A 26,406-nucleotide genomic window follows, 5' to 3' on the forward strand; every position below is an offset into this window, starting at 1 on the left:
ATAATAAAAACTATTAGATGAACATTTCCCAAAATATGTTCTGCAAGATTTTAATAGATAGCCCATAAAAAAGGTGTAATGTTCTTAATAAGGGTAAGAAATGCTTTAATACAGGACTGCAGAACTTTAGTGGACTAATGTACATTATATAGAACTTCAAATGGTAACTTTGTATACAGCATTTACCAAGACTATTTGACTAGGAACTCTGGTTTTAGAGACCAAAGACACTAGTTCTGATGAATGTACTTTAGGGAAATTAGCATTTTTCCTGGGATGTTAGTTGCAAATATTTTTTCCTCATTTGTTGTTTGTCTCTTTATCGTGCTTCTCTTTTTGATATGAAGAAAATTTTAATTTTTATGTTGTTAGATTTACCAAAATTAATTTAATGGCTTGTGGATTTTGTGTCACACTAGAAGGCCTTTTCCCACTTTGAGATTATTTAAAAAATTTCTCCTGTGATTGTTTTAGGACTCATGGTTTTGTTTTGTACATTTAAGCATCATTTTATCTGTTTGAAATTTATTTTGGTGTAAGACGTAAGGTTTAGCGCCAACCTTTTTTTCCTGTTGGCTTCTTGACTTTCAAAACATGATTTACTAAATAAATCCATGAAATGAATTTTAGAACCAAGTTCAAAATAATCAATCATTTTGATATTTTATTAGAATTGCAGTACATTTTAGAGTCATCATTTGGGAAAAATTGACCTGTTATGATATTAAGCTTTCCTATCTAGGAGTACAGTATATATTCACTATTTTTTATTTCAGTAAAATAGAATATAAAATTTACCACATTACAACTTTTAAGTGTACAGTTCAGTGGCATTAAGTACACTCACATTGTTGTACAACTCTACCACCATCCATCTCCAGAATGTTTCATCTTCCCAAACTGAAACTCTGTACACATTAAGTAATAACTCCCCATTTCCTCTTTCTCTAGCCCCTGGTAACCACCATTATTCTTTATTTTTTAATGTTCTCTAGCACAGTTTTACTTATTTATTTAAATTTCCTATAGGTTTATACATTTCTTAAGTCTATTTCAAGGTACTACATAGTGTTTGGTGCCCTTATGAACGATATCTTTTCTTCCCCCACTACAGATTTTTTATTTTTTGATTTAATAAAGCTTTATTTTTCAAAATATACAGCTGGTGGGACCTGTTAATGCATCTTCACCAGCAGCTGGAGCATCTCCACCCTTGGTATTTCTGGTGTAAATTACTTGAGCTCTGTGCTTTGAAACCAGTTTACTAAGCAGCTCCTGCAGGGCTGCCCTGGCCAGGGAGCCACGACAGTCTCTCAGAGACGACAGCTGGAGTTATAAGCTTATAGTTGGGAACTTCTTTACAGAGTTTGTCATACGTTGCTTTGTCAAACAAGACTAGGTTATTGAGCTTGTCCCGAACTTTGCCTTTGGACCACTTCTTCTTTTTGGCCTTGCCCCCAGATTTGTTCACTGGGTCTTTGTCTTTCTTGGCCGACTTTCCGGCATCTTTCTTCTTCTTGTCATCCTTGGGCGGCATAGCGAAGCCGGGAGAGCAACTGCTATCACCTCACCTCCCTAAGATGTCGGACAAAAAGGCCCCACTACAGATTTTAACTGCCTATTTTTAAATGGTTTTTTTTTTTTTTTGGAATAATTTTAGACTTACAGAAAAGTTGCAAAGCTAATATAGAGAATTCCTGTATATCCCTGACCTAGTTTCCCCTAATGTTCACCTTATGTTACCAAGGTACATTAGTCAAAAATAAGAAATGAACATTGGTATATAACCATTAACTAAATGCCAGACTTCATTCTGATTTCACCAGTTTTTCTACTAATGTCCTTTTCTGTTTCAGGATTCATTCCAGGATAATGCATTGCATTTAGTAATTGGTTACTCCTTAAAATTTCTATCATATATATAGCTACATTTCCTTTCTATTTCCAAATGCTATACTTGTGAGTCCTTTTTTCCCTTGAATTTTCTTTAGGCTTGTTGAAGATACATTTATATTTATTGACCTTTTTGAAAACCCACCTTTGGCTTTATTTATCAGTTTCTGTTTTATTTTTCTTAATGTGTTAAGTTATGCTTTTGCATTTATTAATTCCTCCTATATTCTTTTGGTTTTGTCATTTTTCTATTTCCTTAAATTGAATGGTTTTTAAAAATTAATTAGCTAATTAGTTAGTTTGTTTATTATCAGGGGAGAGGTATGAGCTGGAGCTGTAGATTTGAGAGTCATCAGGTACAGATGGTATCAAGCCTGGAGACTTGGATGTGAGTGAGTGGAGATAGAGATGATGAAGAGGCCCCAAGGACTGAGTTCTGGGCAATGCCAACGTTTTATAGGTTGTGTGTGTGTGTGTGTGTGTGTGTGTGTGTGTGTGTGTTTGAAAACGGAGGAGAACCAGCTAAAGAGATAGGTGGTAGCAGTGAAATTAATGGTATTGGCTGTGGCAGTGCCTTCTGCCTCAGTGATGAGGCAGAGATGTGGGTTTAGGTTCCAGACCAGCTCCACCTTATGTAGTATGTGTTTGCAGGTGGCTTCTCTGGGAACCTGGACTGTCTGGGTGACTGTGGAGACTGCTTTTTGTGGGTGGTCCCGCAGGTAGGGTGGGGCTATTATTCCAGCCCCTCGCATCTCCAGAGGACAGTAGGTGGTTGCAGGGGATAGAGGGTCACAAGAGACTGTGGTTCCGGCTAGTTTCTCTGGGAGTGGTATGACAGCTGTCATACAACCTTCCTGTGATGAAATGTGCGTGTCATGCCTCTATAATTAACAGTGCTATCAAGGGCCTGGGTTTACTCTTCTGTTCTTGAGTCTCTTCAGGAAAGAAATCAGGAATGGCACGTGCTGATGTCATCATTTTCCCAGAATCCTACTTTCTCATTTGCTTTAAACATTGCAGGGCTTTTTGTTGTTTGACTATGCCACCATTTAGTCAGTCAGTCCCTGTATCAATGGAGAATTTTGTTTGGTTCAGTATTTTACTATCACAAATATGGACAGTCTTTTGCAGGTATTTGTATCTTTATCTGTCTGGTAGATTCCTAGAAGTGAAATTGCAATGTCAAATGATATGTACATTTTAAGTTTTAATATAAATGACTAAATTATACTCCCCCATCAAGGTACTGTTCTCCATTTTTGATCGAACACATTTAGCTGAACGTACAATTGTTCTGTGAAAAACAGGCAATGGGCTATTTCTTGTGGCAGAACTAAAGAGAGTCTTGAGTTTCTCTGTCAAGTAGATAGTAAGGGTAATGTTGTAGGGGCTACATCAGCTTAATTCCTTTAATTTTTCCTTTTCTCTTTCATTCTGATAGTCAGTTAATATTATTTCTCCAGGCTATAAGGTAAAGAATAAAGGGAATAGAAAACAAAAGTCTGAATTGAATGTTTAGCAAACTTGTTCTTGAAATACAAACGTCAGTCCCAGAAGTGGAAAAGATTGAGATTCACTAACATAATGTCTTATATCCAGTACCTGAGGTTATATTTTAGGTTATACAATTCATTGGTATTAGTCCCTTTTTGTTGACTTGAAAGGCCTGGATTAAAAGCATTGGGGTAAGAGGGCTGGGGGAGGGATGTAGTTTGGGTGCCTTTTCCTAACTCATTATAAAGTCTTCTCTGTCTCAATAAGGCAGACTTCAGGGTTCAAGTCAGCACAGGCAAGGGTATACTTTATTTATTTGGTGAGTGTAGGATAGATAAGGGCAGATGTATAAATGACAAGATAACTTAGTAAATTTTTGGTATTTAGGTATCAATAATTTGGTATATGAGCTAGTGTTGCCCTCAGTTAACAGTGGCTAGTGCAGTGGTTTTCAAAATTTAGGGGCGACTAGAAAGTACCAAATATTTTGCTGTGTGCTACATACCAGTCTCTATTCCTTGGGACCTGTAATACAGGTAAGGGTATCCCTATTTTATAGATAAAACCGAGGCTCAGAGTGGTTTGGCAACCTGCCCCACACCACAGCTCAGCACTTTTAACATACTCTATTATTTCCTCCAGGAGGGCAAATAAGTTTAAAAAATGTAATGTTTATTGCGTGTATTTTATGTGCCTTTGACTTTTAGGGGAGCGCACACAGTCTTCTTCAGTTAAGAAATTATTCAGAAGTATGCAAAAACTGTCATGACGCATACAAAACTCTGAGTAGTCTGTACAGTGAAATGCAAAAAATGAATGAACTTGAAAATAAGGCTGAATCTGGAATGCACTTATGCATTGATGTGGAAGATGCAGTAAGTACTTTGCTCCTGATACAACACGTGTTTTGCAGTGTTGTTGAATGTGCCTTCAGTATTATTATTGGAATTTGCATATGGTGTCTTCAACCAGAAATAACTAGTTGCTAAGTAGTAAAGTTTTAGAATATCCTGATGTGTCAAACTAAAATGGAAATTAATCAGATACTTCATAAGTAAGTTGATAATTTGGTATATTTGACTTCTTTTTATTAAAGTATAGTTGATTTACAATATTATATTAGTTTCAGATATACAACATAGTGATTTAATATTTTTATAGATTATACTCCATTTATACATTTTGTTTTTTTAAGTTTGATAATGTGTGTCATTTTCAGAGGTGTGGGTATATTGTTAAATGTTTTCATTTCAGTTTCTTGTGCACTTGTTGCTAATTCAAGAAGTCTCTAGGTTTTGCTACAATATGTTTCTGAAGCCATTCCTCAGTTACTTCCTATCCTGTTGCTTTATTTCTTTATATCTATTACCATCTGAAAAGTTTTGTTTACTTATTTGTAGTCTTTCTCCCCTTACTAAAATATAAGCCATATGAAGACAAGGACATCATTGTCCTTTTTTGTTCACTGTTCAGTATCTAGAACAGCGCCTAGCAAATAGTGGGCCCTTAGTAACATGTATTGATTGAATGAATAGTCAACAAAAACTCTTTTTTCCTCCGTTGAATAGCCTGCCTTTACATGGGGCACCACTAGATGGCAATCATGCCTTTTTATGGGAATACGATGCCTGACTATTGAGGCATTAGAGGAAACTGAAAATTTATTGTCAAAAAGCAGAGAACTTGTGGTCAAAATTGGTAAACTTAATGTTTGAGAATGATGAGTGTGAATTATAGCAGCTCAGAGTGAACATAGTGGATCTGTAATATTCAGAATGGTAAAAAGCACTTAAAATGGACACACCATGGGGATTTTTGTTTGTTACTGCTCTGTTACTAATGTTTAGAGTAGTACCTGGCTTCTAGTAGGTTCCCAATAAATAATAACATCTTTTTAAAGAATAATAGTCTCTTTCTTTTTTTTAAAATAAAGAAAAATGAATATTGGTTCTATGACACAAGTTGGATTACACAGGAAATCAACATGACCAACCTATTTTAGAACATCCATCTTGCAATAAGCAAAAATTACGACAGACGTACAGTGCACCATTTGTAAACCATATCTCAATTAAACAAAATCCAGGCAAGAACAGTTTTAAAAGCTAAATTTGATAGTTTCCTTACATCATTTAGCCTGTTTGACAGAAATCATGAGCTCAATGAAAGTGAGGTACTGCAGCCCCTAAGTGTATCTAGGGGCTAAATAAGATATTAGTATTGTCTAATAAAGTTTCCATGACTCATTAGATATTATATACTTAAAAAATTATTTGCTGTATGAATCTTTCATAATATCTTAGATAAGCTATTAAGCATTTCATAGATATCATCTCTTGAAGGGAAGCCCTATAAAGCTGATATTTTTATCTCCATTCTAAAAATATTACAACAAGCTCAGTGAGATTACGTAGGTAACATATGAAAGAAAATATTTTGTTTGTTTGTTTTGTGAGACTTCCCCTCCCCCCCAGTTTTATTGAGGTGTACTTGACAAATAAAATTATAATATATTTAAAGTGTACAGTGTGATGATTTGATATACATACATATTGCAAAAGGATTCCCACAGTCTAATTATTGACATTCATCACCTCACATAGTTACCCTTTTAAATCTTTTTTGATGAATGAAGCACAGTATATTTCTATTGATACAAGTTCTGTGTTTGAAGTCTGTGAAAAGCTGACATTCTTTGGACAGTATTATAAATTTACAATATGAAATTTCTGTATGGATATAAATTTATACAATGACTAATCGTGAACCAGCTTATTTCCCTGACAGAAGAAATTGTCCTCAACTATTAATAGATTTTTTAGGGATGTGTATTTAGTCTAAATTTGGGGTTCTTGTTACTGACAAAATAATTTTATGAAATTGAAGACAAATTAAATATAAAATAGAGTAACATTATTTGTTATTGTTTCAGATGAATATTACTCGAAAACTTTGGAGTCGAACTTTCAACTGTTCAGTCCCTTGCAGTGACACAGTGCCTGTAATTGCTGTTTCTGTGTTCATTCTCTTTCTACCTGTTGTCTTCTACCTTAGTAGTTTTCTTCACTCAGAGCAAAAGAAACGCAAACTCATTCTACGTAAGTTTCTTTTTATGCTTGTTTATTTACTTAGATTAAAAACCTGTATTTAAAAAAATCTAAGCCTGTTTTAGAAATAATATATAGTCTGAGAACTCAAAGTATATTAGCCTAAAACAGCTCTCTTCTTCAAATTTTACAACTGTGCTCACTACCAGAAGAGATGTGTAAGTTAAGTGACTTTATAATCAAACTTTAACATACAGTATCTTTCAGAAGCTTTAATTGAGAAAGCTAGATTCCCTGGAATAAGGTTGACAACAACAAAGGAATAGCAACAAAGGCTTTGGAGACCTGAAATGGCCATAATAGGGAGATAAATAGTAGAGAACTCTTAGGCCCATTGGCAGAACCACCCATGACAGAACCACCAAACAAGTAGCAGGCAGGGAGAAACTGTAGCTTACACACAGACAATTTGTTTATGAACAAATTGGAATTGTAGTTGCAAGAAAGTTACTTGACATATAGCATGTGCTCAGTATGTGTTCATTCCTTTCCTTTCTCCCCATCAAATAGGGCAGAGCAGAAAAAAACACTAACTAGAAGGTCCCAACTAGCCAAAGAAAAGTGACCTCCAAATCTCATAGGTTTCTTGTTTATTATCAGAATGAAAGTATGGGCTTATCCCTTAGTAATTTTAGTTTTTTAAAAAAAGAATGTTTTCAGGAGAAAAAAAAAGTCAGGCTTTTTTTCTCTTAAATATTATTCCTAGTTTAGGAACCTATGATATAAAAATTCTTTCCCTTGTAAATTTCTTTCTGGCATTTTTTCATGATTTATCTAACTTCACGTCTAATATATCTAACTTAAAAAAAAAACAGATTGCTTGTAGATCAGTTTACATTGAATTTGTAATGTCTTGTCACCTCAAAAAGCTAGCTACTAGAGGAGAGAGTCTTTATCATGGGTGTATTTAGTAAAGTATTTTGAAGATTGCCAGCATTCTGTAAATATGTAATAACTCGGGCCTAAAAGTGCTTCTTTAGGGTGATAACAAAATATTGCAGGGACCTCACTGTTGAGAAACTTTATTTTTCAGGGCTTGGTGTACTTTTAAAGTTTAGCATCTTATTTGCTTTGCAAATCTATTTAACTCTACAGAAGATATATAGTACTTCTGATCAGTGTTTTTGTTCGTTTGTTTTCACAATAAAAGTCATTACCATCCATCTGCTTGTATAAGCCACAAATCCTTTTGTCGTTTAATTTCTTTTAATATCTTTCAATTTCTTAACTTTTTCTTTTCTTTTCTTTCCCCATTCCCTTATTCCCTCCCCTACCCCTTTTCAATTCATCAGCAAGTACTGCCAGCTCTATTTCCAAAAATATATCTTAAATTATCTTTTCTCTATCCCCACTGGTAATACCTTAGCCCAGGCCATCACCGTCTCTTACCAGCACTAAGGCAGAGGTCCCTTAACTGGTATCCCTACTTCTACTTCTTGACCCACTACAATCCATTGTCCGTATAGTGGCTAGAGTAAATTTTTAAACACAAATTTTACCACGTGCTCCTCTCCCATTTGAAACCCTTCCCGTGTACCCGTCGCACCTAGAATAAAATACAGACTTATTCCAAGGTCTGCTCTCCAAGCTGCATGTGACCTGGTCCCCATCTGCCTTCCTAAACTCCTGTGTCTACCCCTCTCCTTTCTCATGATGCTGTATGTAGGCAGTCCGGCCTTCTTTCTGCTCCTCTCAAACGCCAAGCTCATTCACACTGCCCTCTTTCTTGTATTTTTCCCTCCCTGCTTTCCTTGACTGGCTCCTTGTCATCCAGGTCTTAGGTCAAAGGTTACTGACACAAAGAGAACTTTTATGACCCCCCCAACCTAAGAATACACCCTTTTTAAAATTCTTCTGTATCATCTTTCTTTAATAGCATTTAATCACTATTTAGTCTATTCCAATTAACTTTTCCACTTATTTTCTACCTCATTTGTTTGTCTACCCTGACTCAACTGTAAGTTCCATCAGAAAAAGGATTTTGTTTATGTTGCTCACCACTATATCACCAGCATCTAGAAAGTACCTGGCCCATAGTAGATACTCCAAAATATTCGTTGAATAAAAGAACATTGTACTTAATGTTAGCAACTCCTAGAGTGAGTTCCTTAAAATACTAGTCCTGTGAAATTCCTTTTCATGAGCTTCGTAATGTACCTGAATATAAATTAAGGCCTCTAAGATTACATCCCCCAAACTTGACAATAGGACCTTTGCATAATACCTATTAATGTTTCATAGAAGCATTGTTTACGAATTAAATGATGAACTTAAGGAAGTGCTAGTGTAAGCAAATAGTTCTTGTGCTGATACCTCATGGAAATTTTAATTTACTTTTCTTTATGCTACCATTTTCTTTATGCTACCATTCATCAAGTCCTATGGTAGGAATTAGGGATTTAAAAAGGAACAAAGCACAATAGATGCCCTCAAAGAACATACCGACCATAATCCAATCATTACAACAAATGTAGTAGAAGTGCATACAGTGTGGTTGGACCACAGAGGCATAGAAGACGAACTCTGCATTTGGGGTGTTGGAATTCACCATTAGAAGATCCCTGGAGTAGAATTTTGGAGGATGTAGGGATTTATCAGATAGAGAATAAGGAAGCAAGGAAGTTGTATCGCTACCTGGTTAGTTTAATGAATTTGGTAATTAGAAACTAGATTACTTTTAATAGTTTTAAACACCGTTTAAAACAAAAAACCCTTTTGATTTAGTTTGCTTCCCAGATCCACTGAAGGCTTAAGAAGTAGACTTTCAGTTTAGGCTGTTTTTTAGTTTAAGTTGCTTTTTAAGTTTAGGCTGAAACAATGCACTGGTCCAGGAAGCCATGTTGTCATCTTCTACTTACAGTTGTCAGGGGAGACCCTGATAGAAACTAGAACAGTGGTTCTCATCCTTGGCCACATATCAGAATTGTCTGCAGAGCTTTCAAAACACAAAAACAAAAATTAAATGTCTGAATCCCATTGCAGACCTTCTAAATCATAACCTCTATTCTAGTGTTGAGAACCTCTGAAGTAGAGAGATTCCTAGTTATCCAATGTAAGATACTTTCACTATGGCATGATTGTTTTTAATTTCTGGAACATGAGAAACATTCATGTTTAACTAAAGAACAAAACATATTACCAAGCCAAATAGCCATGATTTTCTTTATTAACTCTAATGACTCAGTCCCTTTAGCATCATGATCAAAACTGTACATATTTTATTAGCTGCCATATATGTTTGTGCACATGTGTGTAATATCAACTCACTTTTCTTTGTAAGCCATTTGAATGTTTGTTTTTTTTTTTAAACATTACAGAGTTCTTTTACTGAATTCTTTTAAGAGAAATTTAGATTTGGATTTCTAGATTAGACTTTCAAATATATAATTTTATTATTATACTTTACAGCACTTCCATTTTTAAAGTAGAGTACTTTCATTTTTATTACATATTTAAGACTGTATTGTTCAGGATGATATAAATTACATCTGTTTTATTTGGCACTGCTTCTAACAAAATCATGTGCAGCTTCAAGCAAAGTTATATCTTTTGAGGTTGGTAGAAAAAAATAGATTTAGGTTTAATTCTTATAAGATTGAATCTATTCAGATTCAAACATGGAATTAATAGATGAATACTATAGTTTACATAAAATAATGAATAATTATGTTTAGAGAATTAAATTTAAGTTAAAATATAATACTTTTGATTTATTTAGCCAAACGTCTCAAGTCCAGTACCAGCTTTGCAAACATTCAAGAAAATTCACACTGAAACCTACAGAATGGAGAATTGACATCATATCCCATGGATGAATGGTGGAAGACACAGCTTGGTCCAAAAGAAGATAAACTGTGATTTGACAAGTCAAGTTCTTAAGAAATGCAAGGACTTCAGATTTATTTTTAAATAAGAATTTTCAATTTTTCTTTCCTGTTCCACCCCCTTTTTAAAGGTTTGGGTATTTTTAATTTACAGGCATAGCAATGTTGTCTATTTTAAAGTGTATTTGTTATACTAACAAAAGATGCAAGAACAATCTTGTTTTATTTTGTAGGCATATTGTTACTATTTGAGACTTCCAGTATCTCCTTAGTTAACATAGTATCTCTAGTAGCAAAGTTTTTGAGAACTAACATTTAAAAATTAATCAGTTATAGCAAAGACTTTGAAAAAAATTTACTTGCCGAAAAGTAGCAAGTCCAAAGATTAATTTAAGTTTCTCACCATTGCAGTATTATTGTCACATATATTTAATATGTCATATATTACAAATAATATGTAATTCAATCTCTGGTTTCCTTAAAGTCATTTTTGAAACCACTAGTTATAAACCTCCCCCCAAATTTTTAGAAATGGAAAGGCCCATTACATTTATCTTTGTAAAAAGATTTATGGTAACTGGTTTCTTACTTAACTTTTATAAATAGTGTTTTACACCTTATTTTTGCCTTTATTTCATAAGTAATTTGAAATCACTGGACTGCTTTATTATATTCAGGGCAAGATGGATTCTTTTTATACCAGGGATTTGCATTGTGAATTATATTATTTGGCAATTTATAATTTATTACCACTTTAAATCAAATGTAACATTGTCACAATGTATTTAAATTATGATTTTTTAATAGGAATTTTCTCTTGGGATATATGGGGAGTTTTGGAGGGGAAAAAAAAGGAGGAGTAAAAAAGCTTTTAAGATTCAGAAAATAGACAGGGACCTGAAGGGATGCTCACTATAAGAGTATTGAATGGTTCGTACTGGGGGGCATGAGTCAGAAAGAGAATCTGATACAGAAAGTAGTTCAGTTAAGATGATGCTTATTTTTTTTCTAAATTATTTAAATCAGATAAAAGTGATATATGATTGAAATGAAGTCAGATACTTCACACTCGAAAACAAATTCCTTTTTGGAATGTTTATATCAACCTTTCAAAAAAGCTTCATTTCAGAATTGTTCACATTTTTTTCCCTCAGGTTTTTAGCATTAGGTGTTTCACTTGTTAATTCCTTCTAGCTGTCTTGGTGGAAATAGGCTTTCTTTTCTCTTTCTTTCCTTCTTTCTTTCTTTAATATAAAGCCTACTTTATATAGAAAAACAGTTTGCTTAATTGGTACAAGAATCTGAATCCTTTTATACACTGTAAAATGCTCTTACAGAGAGACAAGAAAGTGTTTTTATTATTTTTTAAAATGTTTACCATATATGCAGAGTGAAAGAGAAGCCTCATCCTTGGATATGCAACATATCCAAAAGCTGTTACAGTTTTTCTAGTCTGCTGTGATCCATTTAAAATGTGCTGGGGTTTATTCTGCTGTTACTGTTCATGCTGCTGATGCTAATAGCACTGTCTTGATTTGAAGCATATGGTTGAGGGCCATTGAAAGCAATCTTTCATTAATGCAGATAAAATCAGTTTACATGTACAAAGTTACAAAATGGCATATTTGATTCTGTAAGAGGTGACTCTTTGAGCACCTTTTAATATCATGTATTTCTGAAAACCATTGCTTTTGGATATGGTTGCTAATAAGCACTTTACAAAAGAAAAGGCAGCCTTTAATATTTTTCTGGTTGAGTCATTGCTCTTTAGAGGAGCATCAGCAATAGATTTCAAAAATAAGCATTAAGCACTACCAGTAAAGTGTGTAAATATTTCACTTGTAAAGTCGTATTGAAAAGTTCTTTGCATAGTTCTGAATTCTTAGATTCACAGCATATGTGTGTGCACCAGAACACCTTTAGTTTTTTGGCACTTTGAAATAAACAAAGTAGCTTAAGGAAATTAAAGTGCTATATTTTATTTTTATTATTTATTTATTTATTGGCTGCATTGGGGCTTTGTTGCTGCATGCAGGCTTTCTCTAGTCGTGGCGAGTGGAGGCTACTCTTCGTTGAGGTGCGCGGGCTTCTCATTGCGGTGGCTTCTCTTTGTTTCAGAGCATGGGCTCTAGGCGCGTGGGCTTCAGTTGTGGCACGTGGGCTCTAGAGTGCAGGCTCAGTAGCTGTGGCGCATGGGCTTAGTTGCTCTGCGGCATGTGGGATCTTCCTGGACCAGGGCTCGAACCCATGTCCCCTGCATTGGCAGGTGGATTCTTAACCACTGCGCCACCAGGGAAGTCCATATTGCTGTATTCTTACAATAAAGTAAGCTACAGAAAAAATGTTATTAAGAAAATCATAAGGAAGAAAAATATGTTTACAGTACTGTACTGTATTTATCGATATTATAAGTTTATGTCATCTGTTTACAAGATGAATTGTCTGTCAGTACCTTCATCAGTATTGTCTTATATGATGCAAAATACTGTAGATGTTATACGTATTACTAACACTAGACATCAGAAATGAAGAGATAACGTGAAAAAGAAATTCAGTTTATTTACAGGTATAACAATTCATGCATTGATAATGAAGAAGCAGCTATATGATTGCTTTATGGTAGCCTAGGATAATCAATACAATTGCTTCATGGTAGCCTAGCCTGCTCACTAATGAATGAATTGTTATAAAATTTTTATGGCATGCATAAAATTTTTATGGCATGCATTATTGCAGTCATATTCATGATACAGTATTGGAAACATAATTATATATTTTTAAAAAACACTTCCCTGTGATGATAGGCTGATACACAGTTTCTCCAATTATGAAAGAGAGAGGCATACTGTACAGTTACGTAATTCTTTGAAAGCAAAGTTATAAAACAGTAAGAAAACTAATATCATTAACGTTATGTTAAATATCACTCACCCTGTGCCTATGTAGGGATAGGCTATCCACTTCAATACAAGTCTTGCACATGATGTTCTACACATATATTTTTGTATATATGTTGAAAAAGAATCTGTGTATGAGTAGACCTGCACATTTCAAAGACATGTTGTTCAAGGGTCAACTGTACCTTAAAGAAATCACTATTGCCTTCTGGCTTGCAAATTTTCTGATGGCAGGTCTGCTGTGATTCTTATATTTGTTCTTCTCTATGTAACATTTTTATTTTCTGACTGCCTTCAAGATTTCCTCTTAACTTTCAATTTTCAACAGTTTTACTATGATGTGTCTTGGTATGTTTATCTTTGTATTTATTCTGCTTGGGATTCTCTGAGCCTCTTGGATTTTTTGGTTGTATATCATTAATTTTGGAAAATTCTCATCCATTATACCATCAAATATTCTTCTGTCCTGTACTCTCTCTCTCTTCTCCTTCTGGGACTCCAATTAGATTTATGTTAGACCATTTGATATTGTCCCACAGCTCTGTTGGATGCACTCTTCTGTTTTATTCACTCTCTTTTACTTTTATGTTTCAATGTGCATCATTTCTATTGACCTACTTTAGGTTCACTGATTCTTTCTTGTGCTGTGTCCAGTCTACTAATAAGCCTGTCAAAATGATTCTTCATCTCTTGATACTGTATTTTTATTCCCAGGGTTTCCATTTAACTCTTTTTTATAGTTTCTATCTCTCTGCTGAAATTCTCTGTTTTTGTATGCTGTCCACTCATTCCACTAGATCCCTTAGCATTTTAATCACAGTTATTTTAAATTCCTGTTGGATAGTGTCAATATCTAGGTCATCTCTGGATTTAGTTCTGTTAACTACTTTATCTCTTGACAGTGGATCATTGTCATTTTTTTCTCTTGCTTTTTAATGTCTTATAATTTTTTTTTTTTTGCAGTACACGGGCCCCTCACCGCTGTGGCCTCTCCCGCTGTGGAGCACAGGCTCCGGACGCGCAGGCTCAGTGGCCATGGCTCTCGGGCCCAGCCGCTCCACAGCACGTGGATCCTCCCGGACTGGGGCACGAACCTGTGTCCCCTGCATCGGCAGGCGGACTCTCAACCACTGTGCCACCAGGGAAGCCCTTATAATTTTTGATTGAATGTCAGACATTGCATGTAAAAGAACAGTAGAAACTGAGGTAAATAGTATTTATACGTACACTGGGCACACCTCTCCTTCTCTTGGGCCATTAGTGTGGGGGTACCAAGTAACTCTCAGTAGTAGTTGATCTGGGCTTGGGTTTTATTGTTGATATTGTAACCTTCAATATACCACAGCTTTAAAATTCATCCAGTGGTGAACTGCTGCTACTTTGTGTTTAGTGAGTGGCCTAGAATGCCAGGGAGTTTTTCTCAGTGACCCTGCTTCACCCTCTTGCTTTCAGCAGACTGCACAACTGTACTACAAGTGGAATCTCTACAAGTCCTGCCCCTCCCTTAGCTCTAGGGATCTGTTGCTTGTTTCTTTGAGCAAGTTTTGTGGTTGGGGCAGGCAGTGTTTTCCCCGCTAGCCTCAGTCTCATGCAGGCCCCGGGCTCTTGAGCTTTATAGGTGCACCTCCTTCTCCCCATGGCAGTCAGACTCTGCATTGTAATGGGGGGGGGGGACGGTTCTTAAATGAGAGTAAGTTTCCTGTCCCTCTCTCACTGGCAGCAGACCTAATGCTTTGCATTAGGGCAGGATCCTGGTCACAGGTGGGTTTCCTACCCCCCTCTAGCATCTGATGCTTTTTCCTTCAACTTCTCTACCACAGCCTTTTCCTGGAACCAGGGAACAGGAAGGTTTTGTACCACTCCACTAGTGGCAAATGGCTCTTTCTTTGTATAAAAGAACATGGGTTTCATGCCTTTACCCCAGCGCCAGATGGTTGTTATCTGCATGCCTGTGTCACCAAAGGGTGGCTCTTTCAGTTTTCCTGATCTATCCCCCATTTTTCTTATGAACACCCAGTGGAGGTCTAGAGAAAAGAGCTGGCAAGTGAGGGCAGACTCTTCTTGTATCTGTGGCTCCTGGAGTTTCTAAGCTGTCACACTGGCCCATACTTTGTCTTTAAGCATTTGTTAAAATTTTGGGTTTTTCCTCTTACTGTTTTGGCTGCTACTCTTCCTTCTGTACTCTGCCCAAAGAAACACAGTTTGTTGGAGCAGAACTTCTTGTTTTTCTATATCCTAAGTGGGACTGGAGCTCATTGATTGCTTCTCTGTTGTCAAGTTTTTTCTTGACAGCAAATTGCTGTGCAATTTGTTTAATGGGTAAAGAGATGAAACAAAAAAAGCAAGGTTGATAATGATGGAAAACATAAATAGGAACTAAATACCAAACCAAAAAATATAGTAGCTGAAATGAACTCAGTGGAAGGGTTTTATAACCAATAAGACATGGTTGAAGAGATGATTAAGAATAAATTAGAAGAATATCTCCAGAAGGAAACCTGCAGAGAAAAAAGTTTGTAAATACAAATGGGGGTGGGGTGTGTAAGAAATATAGGGGATATCGTGAGAAGATTTAATATAAGTGTATTTAGAGTCCCTGAAGCAAAGGAGAGAGAAAAATGGAACAGAAACAATTTTTGAAAAGATAATAGCTGAGAATATTCCCAAACTGGTGAAAAACATTGTCACAAATTAAGAAGCCCAAAAAGGATTTAAAACAAACCCAAAAACCTAGTCACATTCATAGTAAATGAAAACCAAGGACAGAATCATACATACATACAGCTAGAGAAAAAAGACATTACCTTCATGAGAGCAATAATTAAACTTATTGTTAGTTTCTCAAGAGAAATAATGCAAGCAGGAAGGTAAACGGAGTATTTTCAAAGTGCTGAAAGAAAGTAACTGACAATCTAGAATTCTATGCCCAGCAAAAATGTGTTCTTCAAATTGAAAGGGGAATAAGGCATATCTGGGCATAAAGTCTGAGAGAATTATCACAAGCAAGGCCTGCATTAAAGGGAATACTAAAGATCGTTCTTCAGGCAGAAATAAAATGAACTTAGGTGGAAACCCAAAGGCACAAGAAGGATAAAATAGATAAATAAATCTGAATAATTATTGACTATACAACAATAATGCCCTGTGGGATTAACATATATATAATGAAAACACAACAATGGCATAAAAATCAAAAGAGGATTCTTGGAGTTAAAATGTTTTAAGGTCGTTGTGTTATGTGGAAAGAAGGTTATTTCTTTAGGCTGTTTCTGGAAGTAAAATTGATTGTCAAGTGGGTACTGGTAAAGAATTTTTTTGTTTTTAAGTTGGATTGAAGGTGTATTCTGACTCAGATCCAATTCCACTCCTTTCATGACATCTTTTATGATTTTCTTCTGCTCTTGACTCTTCATATTTAAGAAAGCAACTTGTCATAAAGGAAAAAACGAGGCCTTTAGAATTAGACCTGGGTTTAAACTCCTGCTTTTTCCCTTCCTTGGACAGGCAATTTACTTCCCCTTCCTTGGACAAATAGGAGGTAATAATACTGGCCTCACAAGATTATTGTGCAAATTAAATGAGATTAGGTATATGAAGAGCCTCCAGTGCAGCGCCCAGTATCTAGTACTTCATACTCTGCTCAATTGCACTATGCAATTCGGCACTTGATTAGACACCCTCTCACATTGTCTCCTAGGTTCCTTATGTTTGAGATTATTATCCCTCCTCTCCTGACTAGATTGTAATCCTTTCCAGTTCAGGGACTATATCTCTTTTTCCTCTTGTACCTGTAGTTCGATGAAGGGTTTTTGGAGTCAGGGTAACACTTGTTTGAAGAAAGCACGTGTAAACAAGATAAAATACATTCCTGAGCTACACACTGTTTTGTAGCAGGTCCACACAGAAGGATGTTTGAGACCTTGAAGAAAAGTCCTTCAGCTGCCCTTGAAAAGCATAAATGGTGAAAACATAACTATTTAATGGAAAGAGAGAAGTGCTATCTTACCATTCAGGACCCCTCCAGTTTAAGCACTGAAGATTCCAGGCTAGAGCCAGTATCGAGTGTCCTGGATTGCTGCCCTTAAAAGTAGCGTCTTAAGTTGCATATAATACCGTTTCTGGGCAAGAGTCCCATCTGCTTAATCTCTGCTAAATGAGTGTATATTAGATCTGACTCTTGAAAAATACCAAGTTAAATCAGACAGTTAAAATAAAATCAACATTACAACCATAACTGGTTTAATTTATCTTTCCTTTCAGTAATCCCACACATTACCTACTTATTTGCTGTAATGAACATGCCATTCAGCTAAAATAAGATTAACTGCTTAAACTGCAGCATTACAGGCAGAGAACGTTAATGCCACTTTGTGTTTCATTGTAAGGTTCAGCAGTTAAGCAATATGGTGTTGTCATTCCTTCCTTTGTAATCAAGATGGTTTCACTTAGGATTAGTGCTCCCCAGCCGATTCTCCTGATGGAACATTTGAAGCAGTACATTTATATGTCTAGGTTATAGCCTGGCAGCAATAACAATCTTCAGAATCAAACCTGTTGGCCTCATCAGCACTCAGATTACACTGCTCTTTGTGAAGCCCCCCTCTGCTCTAATGGTGATGAAAACCTCTCCTGCCATGCAGACTGTGGAAGGGAAGTTGGAAGGGGACTTGACTATGCATCTGGAAAATAGCATTGTGACTCAGGTGGAATCAGAGTCCAGAAAATTAACCCAAGTTTTCCCCAAGTGAATGCACATTTGTCTGTTCTCTGCATCAAGGTCAAATCCCACTTCAATGGATCTTTCTAGACTGTTCGAGCCCCACTCATCTCTCTTTTCTTTGGACTCTAATTGCAATTATAGTTCTCCCTACATTACTTAAGACCGCTTATTTAGTGATTTATATGATTCATATCATTGTTCTATATGGGCTAAGACTATCTCTTCAGTTAGACTGCAAGGTCTCAGAAGTCAGGGACTAATGTCTATATGGTCCTGAACCCAAAAGAAGGGCCCAGTAATTGCTCCTTGACTGAAGGAAATAACCTCTGTGTGATGTGACCCATCAGACCCATCAGACTCTGCCTGGATAGTCTGGAGAGGGGACCATTAGCCTCAGCTAAGCCTGCAAGGAGCCCCATCCTCGTCATGCCTTCTCTTCCGTGGAGTATATTCCATTTTTGTGGTTCGTCAAAGAGAGTCAGTATGGTGACCAACAGATTTTTCCGTCCATTCACTTACTTATTCATTCAATAAAGATTTATTAAGCACCTGGCGTGTGCTAAGTCTTACTCGTCAGCACTGTAAGAACTGAGAAACTTCTTGCTGGCTATTTTGGCTGAAATGGGGAAAACGGTTTAAAAGAGCTAGACGAAAACTCCTTTCTTCTCAGACACTACCCTTCAACCCCAACTTTTGAGCAGGAGCACACTTCTGTAGAGCTTTCTTTCCCCGTGTTTATTCATCACTTCTTCCCATTCTCATCTCTCCTCCTACTTAAATTGCTGTGATGGGGGGCTTCCCTGGTGGCGCAGTGGTTGAGAGTCCGCCTGCCGATGCAGGGGACACGGGTTCGTGCCCCGGTCCGGGAAGATCCCACATGCCGCGGAGCAGCTGGGTGCGTGAGCCATGGCCGCTGAGCCTGCGCGTCCGGAGCCTGTGCTCCACAGCAGGAGAGGCCACAACAGTGAGAGGCCCGCGTACCGCAAAAAAAAAAAAAAAAAAAATTGCTGTGATGGGTAGGAGTGCTCCTCCCCTGCCTCCCTGGCTGTGACAATAGCAGGCAATTGAATTTTCCTGTGTGAAACTGGTTTGCTCAGGTCTCTGCTGGGCAGGCTGCACTTGCTATGTTGGATGAGTTCCAGCATGCTCCTCTGGATAGGATCTAATATGGATCAGGATTCCTCAGTGGGCAGGAAGAGGGTGGGGAGGGAAGAAGGCAATTAGGTGGGTTCTGCCCTGTCTGCCCAGGGCGTCTGATGAATTCTTTAATGAATTATAAACAAGGAGCTCTGTCTTGGATATACCTCTACCCCCAGCCCAATAATTGTTGACCAAGTTTTGACCCTTCCAGGGAAAAGCCAGTGCCTCAATTTCCTGGGATGATCTGAGGCTGGTTTGGGGGTATTGGAACAGCTGCCTTCTGAGCTAGACCTCTTGGGAAACCTGAGGTCATGCTCTTGACAGCAGTGAATCCAACAGTGATGCACCCTACTCCCTTGCGTCCTTCATTTTCCTGCTAGAAATAAGGATATACTAGAAGGATCGACTATTAGAGCCAAGATGGACCTTAATCACCGCTATTCCAGGCCTCCTTATTTCTCAGGTGTAGAAATTACAACTAGTCAAAGTGGCTCACCCAAGCAGATGGAGCAGTAGTGGCAGAGCCAGGGCTGTGACCCAGGTCCCCTGACTCCCAGGCTGGAGCTCTGATACTCCGTGCCATCTCTCACTATTCCCTTCTCCATCACTCTGTTCCCATACCTCCTTTTACTACCTCTCTATCCCTTCTCTCTTGACTGACTCATTGTTTTTCTTCTTACAATTTCAAAAGCAAAAACTGCCAGTGTAAGAAGGAAGACAGCAAAAATGAGCAAAACTGACTTCCTCAACATTCTCCTAAACACCTTTGATTTGTCCGTAGTATGCTAACGAATATTTCTTAGATACCAACCTGCTTAAGCATTCCTCTCGTTGAATTTACTGTGGACTCATAGAAGTTTATTAAGTGTATTTCTAATAGAAAGAGCATGTTGTTTAACTTTTCTTTTACTTTTTTTTTTAGTTCAGACTTGTACAAGTGACAGAAATCCAACTCAGACTAGCTTAAGCATTAAAGGAGATTTATTGGATTACCTAACTGGGAAGTCCAGAAATTGATCTAGCTTCGGGTTTGACTGGACTGAGGAACTGCAGGGAGGTTGCCACCTGTGCCCTCTACCCATTTGTCTATATTGTCTTCATTCTTTCCTACTGCAGACAGGTGTTCTTCATGTAGTGAAAAAAAATATGGCTGCCGGCAGTCCCCACTGACATACTTCCAAAAAGCAAGACCCCTTCTCCTCCAGCCCCAAACTGGTCTCAGAAGAGGGCTCTAATTGGCCCAGACTGGGGCACATGCCCTTCCCTGGACCAATCACTGTGCCCAGGAGAATGAGGTGCTATGATTGGCTGGGCCATCCCTGGTTGGGGAGCTAAGGTCCTGCATGCCGTGTGGTAGGCTGTCTCCACCTCTCAGATATGAAATGTATTCTGTAATTCCAGTTACAGTCAATGCTATCTTTACCCAGATTTGTGTTCTGACTGCTTGGTATGTTTGGGCAGTGGCAACAGTCTAAGACAAAGTCTACTGATTGCTCATGTTTGGAAACCAGGCTCTGAGCAGAGTTCAAGGTGGGGCAGAATGAGACAGTACAGCTTTCTGTTTCGTTTTTGTTGTTTTTTCTGGCCTCACCACAGCAGCATGCAGGATCTTAGTTCCTCGACCAGGGAGCAAACCCGTGGCCCCTGCAGTCGAAGCGTGGAGTCTTAACCACTGGACCACCGGGGAAGTCCCTCTGGTTTTCTTTTAGTTTCACACCGTACCTCTTCTGAGAAGCTGAAAACCACTATAAAATGCCCTCTTCTACTGTCAAAATGGCACTGGTTTTTTTAAAAAAATCTCCTTGCCTTCTTTTCCTATTGACTGTGGTGAGGAAGGAGAGCGGTAGAGAGGAAGACGTCTTTAACAGAGGTTGCTTGTTGCCCTCAGTGGTTGCTCTTCATTTCTTCCATAGCTATAGAAGTTTGCACTGGATGCCTGACTTCTCAGGATAAAGACATTTCCCAGCCTCCCTGATGTGGGGGAGAGGAGCAGCATCCAACTGAGGTTAGTGGCCCACGGGCTCACAGCAGGAGTGTTGAATGGCAACTTCTAGGACGTTTGTTTTAAGAGAGAACTGGTGTAGGTGAGTTCCCACGTTCCTCCTTTCCTCTCACACTACTACTACACTTCACTTCTGCTGCCAGGTGTGTGGGGTTTGACACATCGAGCAACTCTCTGGCACCGGCTGGGTGTCCTACAATCTAACTCCACTCTGACACTACCTGGAGATAGCCTCAGGTCCCACCCCCACTTCAGATGTCAATCACAAGTTTCAGCTTTTCACCCATACTTCTGACTGACTGGCTATAATTGGGGTTCCCATGACTCTCTCCTTGTGAATGGCTCAAAGAACTCAGGGAAACACAGTTACCAGTTTATTATATAATTAAGGATGTGGTAGAGGATACGGATGAACAGCCAGATGACGAGGAGAGGTCCAGACGGGTCCTGACTGCAGCAGGAGCTTCTGTCTCTGTGGAGTTGGGGTCTGTCACCCTCCCCACATGTGGATGTGTTTACCAACCTGGAAATTCTCCAAACCCCTGATACTTTGGGGATTTTTATAAAGGCTTTGTGTGATCAATTATTAACTCAATCATCAGCCCCTTTCCAGACCTTCCCAGAGGATAGGGGTGGGATTGAAGTTCCAAGCTTCTAATCATGGATTGGTCTTTCTGGTTACCAGCCCCCATCCTGAAGCTATTCAAGAGCCCACCAAGAGTTGCCTCATTAGAATAACAAAATTCCTATCATCCAAAATTCCAAGGGCTTTAGGAGCTCTGTGTCAGGAACTGGGGTCAAAGGCCAAATATTAGAACAAAAGATGCTCCTAGTGCCCTTATCACTTAGGAAATTACAAGGGTTTTAGGATCTCTGTGCCTGGACCTGGGAGGCAGAGACCAATATATATTTTCTATTATTTCACAAGGCCCTTTATCTTTCTCCCCTTTCTCCATCCTGCTGCTTGGAAAGTGGCTGTGATGGCTGGAGCTCCATCTTGAAAGAAAAGGACAAGGGCCATGCATAGCAGAGTAACAAGCCTGAGTCCTTGACACCATGGAGCACCCTACCAACTCAGGCCTGCCCCCTCAGATTTTATGTGAAGGAGGAATAAACTTCCATGTTGCTTAAGCTACTGTTGTCTTGAGATTTTGGTCATTCACACTTAAACCAATACCAATTGATTTAGTATATTTCAGGTGGAGCAGATGAGCAGAGGAATTCTATTTTGTACTAAAGGACAAGGGAAAGTGTCATATCACCCAGGAAGGGCTGGGTGTGTGATAGCCTGGAGTGAAAAGCGTGAAAAGCTGGGCAGTCGTTTTGGGGGGTTGGTAGGAACAATGCTACTTCCTAAAAGTAACCAAGGCCAAGGCTTTTGAACTCCCTTCTTTCTCTGCTATTGGTCCTTAATCTTAAACCAGTGCAAATCCCTTGAGCATTCAACGTCCATATTGGTAAACTAATAATAATGTTTTATAATGTGTTTGGCTTTTAGTTTCACAAGTAAGAAACACTGAACAATTAATAGAGAGAAATTGCAGTATAACAGTTTGAAAATTGAAATATACTTAAATAGTAATAAGAAAGAAGCACTCCAACTTATCGACAGTCTTTTAAGCGCTGTGCTAGGCTAAGTACTTTATAAACATTATCTCATTTAATCCTAACAACAATTTATGTGCTAAATGAATTAAATACTGTTGTTAGCTCCATTTTCTGGATGAGATACATAGAGATACTTAACTGACACTTGGAGAGAAAGATTAAGCATACCTAGATTCACACAGTTAATAACAGATCTGCATGACCCCAACACCCATACTCCTAAGCAATACTCTGACTGAAGTTGTGAAGAAATATATTCTACAAAATCGAGATCTCTTTTAACAATTTCATATTAAAATGAGCGTCAGTTGTTGTAACAGCCAGGTTCCCCACAGGAAACAGAATTTATCCCAACAGGTAAGACTTTTAGTACAATGGGGAGACTGTAATAAAGGGACTGCCTCCAGAGGTGTGGGCAGGGTTAAGGAAATGAATGAAGGATTTTGAGGCACCCAGAGTCTGGCACCAGCAGGAAGCCATTAATTCCCCTAGGGCTGAAGGAGAAGAAAAAGTGGTCTTGGAGCCTGGAGAGAGCTGGAGCTCCCTGAGGGGAGCCATAGGTGTGGAACATCACAGCTATCAACAGAGATGCAGCTACTAAGGAGGGAGGGCAAAGAATAAAGCCTGACCCCTCTCTCCTCTTGCCCTCTCATCAGAAGGGGTCAGTCTCCTTGGGCACAGAGCAGGGCTGGGAAAGATGGAGAATGGGTCAGGAAGGCAAGCAGAGGAATTACAGCCAGCACCGTCCATCTCTGAGCTACAAGAGCTCTGTAATTCAGCCATCATTCAGACTTTTCTAGAAAACATACTCTTTGGGCAATTCTTTGAGGGAAAAATCCCACAGGACTGAGAGCAGCTCTCAGAGCTCAGGATCCACTCCCTTTCTTACCCTGCTTTGCAAGGATAACCCTGCTGCAGGGAATCTTCAGGGGAGCATAGGCAGTTCAGCCCTGCAATCCCAGGGTTCTCTTTTCCTCCATGTAGCCTCTCCAGCCATCCTTTAGGACAGTCTCCACCTTTAGTGCTGTATCCTTTCATGCCACAGGAGGAGAGGCAGCTGTCAGAGTAAAGAAGTGAGTAGATGATGGTCAGACAAAAAGCTGCTTCAATGATTAAGACATATTTTTTACTTGGGCCCAGTCTAGTCATTTATTTTTGGAAAATCCATGGATATTATATCCGCAGGACCCAAAAATTAGTTTCCAACTGCAGTAGACACCTCTTAAATGGTAAGCAATGATGGGCCAAGGCCCGTACCACTATCAGTTGTGTTTACTTCATATTATTCATGAATTTTTTGTTAAAAGGAGGTAAGAGCGGTGCAGGGAATCTGTGAGAAAATATTTTGTAGGAAATGAAGGATAAATAAATTGATAATCTATTGTCTTTTGCCTTCTGAAAAAGGAAAAATTCTAAACTCTGTAGCTTCTCCCCAGAGGATATTTTACACCCATTAACTACAAAACAAAATTGGTATTACAAAGAAAGGAAAAGGTAAATTCTGACCGCTTAAGCCTCTGGGAAGCATGAGTGAGAAAGTGACACTGCCAGTCTACCGTACAATCTTGTTTTAATGAGAAAAAGCCTGAAAAAACTTCAGCAGCCCACACAGTCCAAATCAGGTCTTTTATAAGCAGATGTTGCCACCTTTGGGGCCACTAGAATATCAAATCAAATCCTTGGGCAAATTATAAAATGGTACCCTTAGGAATTACAGAAATAATGAGTCATTCTACTTTTCAAATACTTGGTAATAAAACCACATTATATCTCTGTTTTTATGGTTAAGTTTTATTTATTGATTTATTTATTTATTTTTTCCGGTACGTGGGCCTCTCACTGTTGTGGCCTCTCCCGTTGCGGAGCACAGGCTCCGGACGCGCAGGCTCAGCGGCCGTGGCTCACGCGGCATGTGGGATCCTCCCAGACCGGGGCACGAACCCGTGTCCCCTGCCTCGGAAGGCGGACTCTCAACCACTGCACCACCAGGGAAGCCCAAGTTTTATTTTTAAAGTATGTTTTAAAGTTATATTTTGGTAAATCATTTTTCTAACTTTGTGTTCTTTCACAAAGCAGTTTTGTCATATTTTTGTTTGTCATGATCACTGAACAGCTATTATATTTATATAAAGTAATCATACCAGTTCTGGCTTCAATAGGCAAAATTTAGGAGAAAAGAATATTTCTTTCTTACTGAAAAAATATATACTTCTGGTCTTTACATTTTCATTTGGGCTTTTGCCATGCCACAAAAAAAGAAAATGAAGCCCTCTGAAAAGTGTTGACATAGATGGGGAATTTCTTTTAGCAAAGAGTGCTTAAGAGGAAGGTGGAATTACTAAGTCAATATTTTCCCCCCCAAAGAGATGCTACTCTCCCTCTCTCTCTCTCTCTCTCTCTCTCTCTCTCTCTCTGACTCATAATGTACATTAACATATTAAAGGCTCTGAGAATTACTGCAAGAAAGTAATCTGCTTAACATTTGTTTTACCATTATTTTTCCTTCCACAAAACCCTATAATTCCCCATTGAAATTATTAAAAAAAAAACAAAAAATATACTTTGGGGAATGTGGCCTTGAACTGAAGTTCCCCTAACTACAGTATAACTCACTGTAAAGATTTTTGTTGTCAAATTGTTTTGAAATTTTTAAGCCATCCCAGGAAGAGTCTGATTTCAATGAACCAAATCGAATCTTTAAGTAGGAGAACTGGTCTTTATGTCACATCCCCAGGCACCAGCAAGAATGACATCCAAGACCCTTGCTTTGTTCTTTGCCCTATTCACACCTGAGTTCCTGAGAAGTTCCTGACGTCCTCTGCCTGAACTTTCCCCTTATCTCTTATTTTTGGCCTCATAAAAATCCCCTAGGGAGGGCTTGGGGAGACAAAAACCAAAACACATTTGATAATCCTTTGGTCTTAGCTCCCTTCCTCTGCTCTGATTCACATTTATCACTTAAATTCTATCTGTCTCCTTCCAGACACTCCAGAAATAATCCAACCATATTCAGCTTATTCTAAAGCCCTGGTGCTAGATTGTGTCCACTCACTCAATCTTTGAAGGGATATTTCTGGCCCCCTAAGGTGAGGCAGGCAGTGTGCCAAGCCCTGGGGCTCCTGCGGTGACCCAGACAGACATGAGCCTGAGCTCACAGAGTTCTTGATCTAATGAGAATGCCAATGTCAGGAACCAGGCAGGTCCTAGGTAAGAAAACCAGGGATTACTAACTAATAAAGAGCAGGGAGACTGTAATTTAGTCATAATAGGCAATTATATTTTATTTAAAATTTAAAATTGTATATCCTTTTCAATAAAGTGGTTTTTGTTTCTTTGGGTGTTTTAATTTTATATGAAAAGCAAAGTTGGCTATAAACGCATGATGATTTCCCTCTAGATTAACCGATTTTATGGATAATATAAGGGTAAACAAGTTTACTTGGTGGCTGCATATTCTAATTTCAGTAAAATAAGTAGAGACCAGTTAAAATCTTCTTCAGGACTGGTGTTATAACCCAAAACTTTTAAGTGCTAAGTGAATGGTAGGTGTTCACATATGTAGAGACAAAATTTTTTTTTTTTTTTTAAGAATCTTTCTTTTTTATTTATGTATTTATTTTTGGCTGCCTTGGGTCTTCGTTGCTGCACGCAGGCTTTCTCTAGTTGCGGCGAGCAGGGGCTACTCTTCGTTGTGGTGTGTGGGCTTCTCATTGTGGTGGCT

The 26,406-nt window shown here is 38.2% G+C and overlaps 1 protein-coding gene across 4 annotated transcripts in view; it reads left to right on the plus strand.

The window, feature by feature from the left end:
* Window positions 1-26,017, plus strand: part of OSTM1 (osteoclastogenesis associated transmembrane protein 1) — a 52,943-nt gene extending 26,926 nt beyond the window's left edge. The window contains exons 4-8 of one of the 4 annotated variants that reach the window (XR_007470524.1): window positions 4,095-4,262; window positions 6,320-6,485; window positions 10,213-10,449; window positions 14,179-14,421; window positions 20,989-26,017. Coding sequence is in view for 2 of the 4 variants with exons in the window: in XM_004264753.3 (XP_004264801.1) it covers window positions 4,095-4,262; window positions 6,320-6,485; window positions 10,213-10,268 (390 nt within the window). In the remaining 2 variants the exon portion in view is untranslated. Of the gene's footprint in view, window positions 1-4,094; window positions 4,263-6,319; window positions 6,486-10,212; window positions 12,306-14,178; window positions 17,450-20,988 lie in introns of those variants that run through there. The other 3 variants (XR_007470523.1, XM_004264753.3, XM_049695315.1) reach the window with 3 other exon arrangements.
* Window positions 26,018-26,406: the final 389 nt, after the last annotated feature.

The sequence above is a fragment of the Orcinus orca genome, chromosome 12, assembly GCF_937001465.1.
Source record: "Orcinus orca chromosome 12, mOrcOrc1.1, whole genome shotgun sequence".
Classification (NCBI taxonomy): domain Eukaryota; kingdom Metazoa; phylum Chordata; class Mammalia; order Artiodactyla; family Delphinidae; genus Orcinus; species Orcinus orca.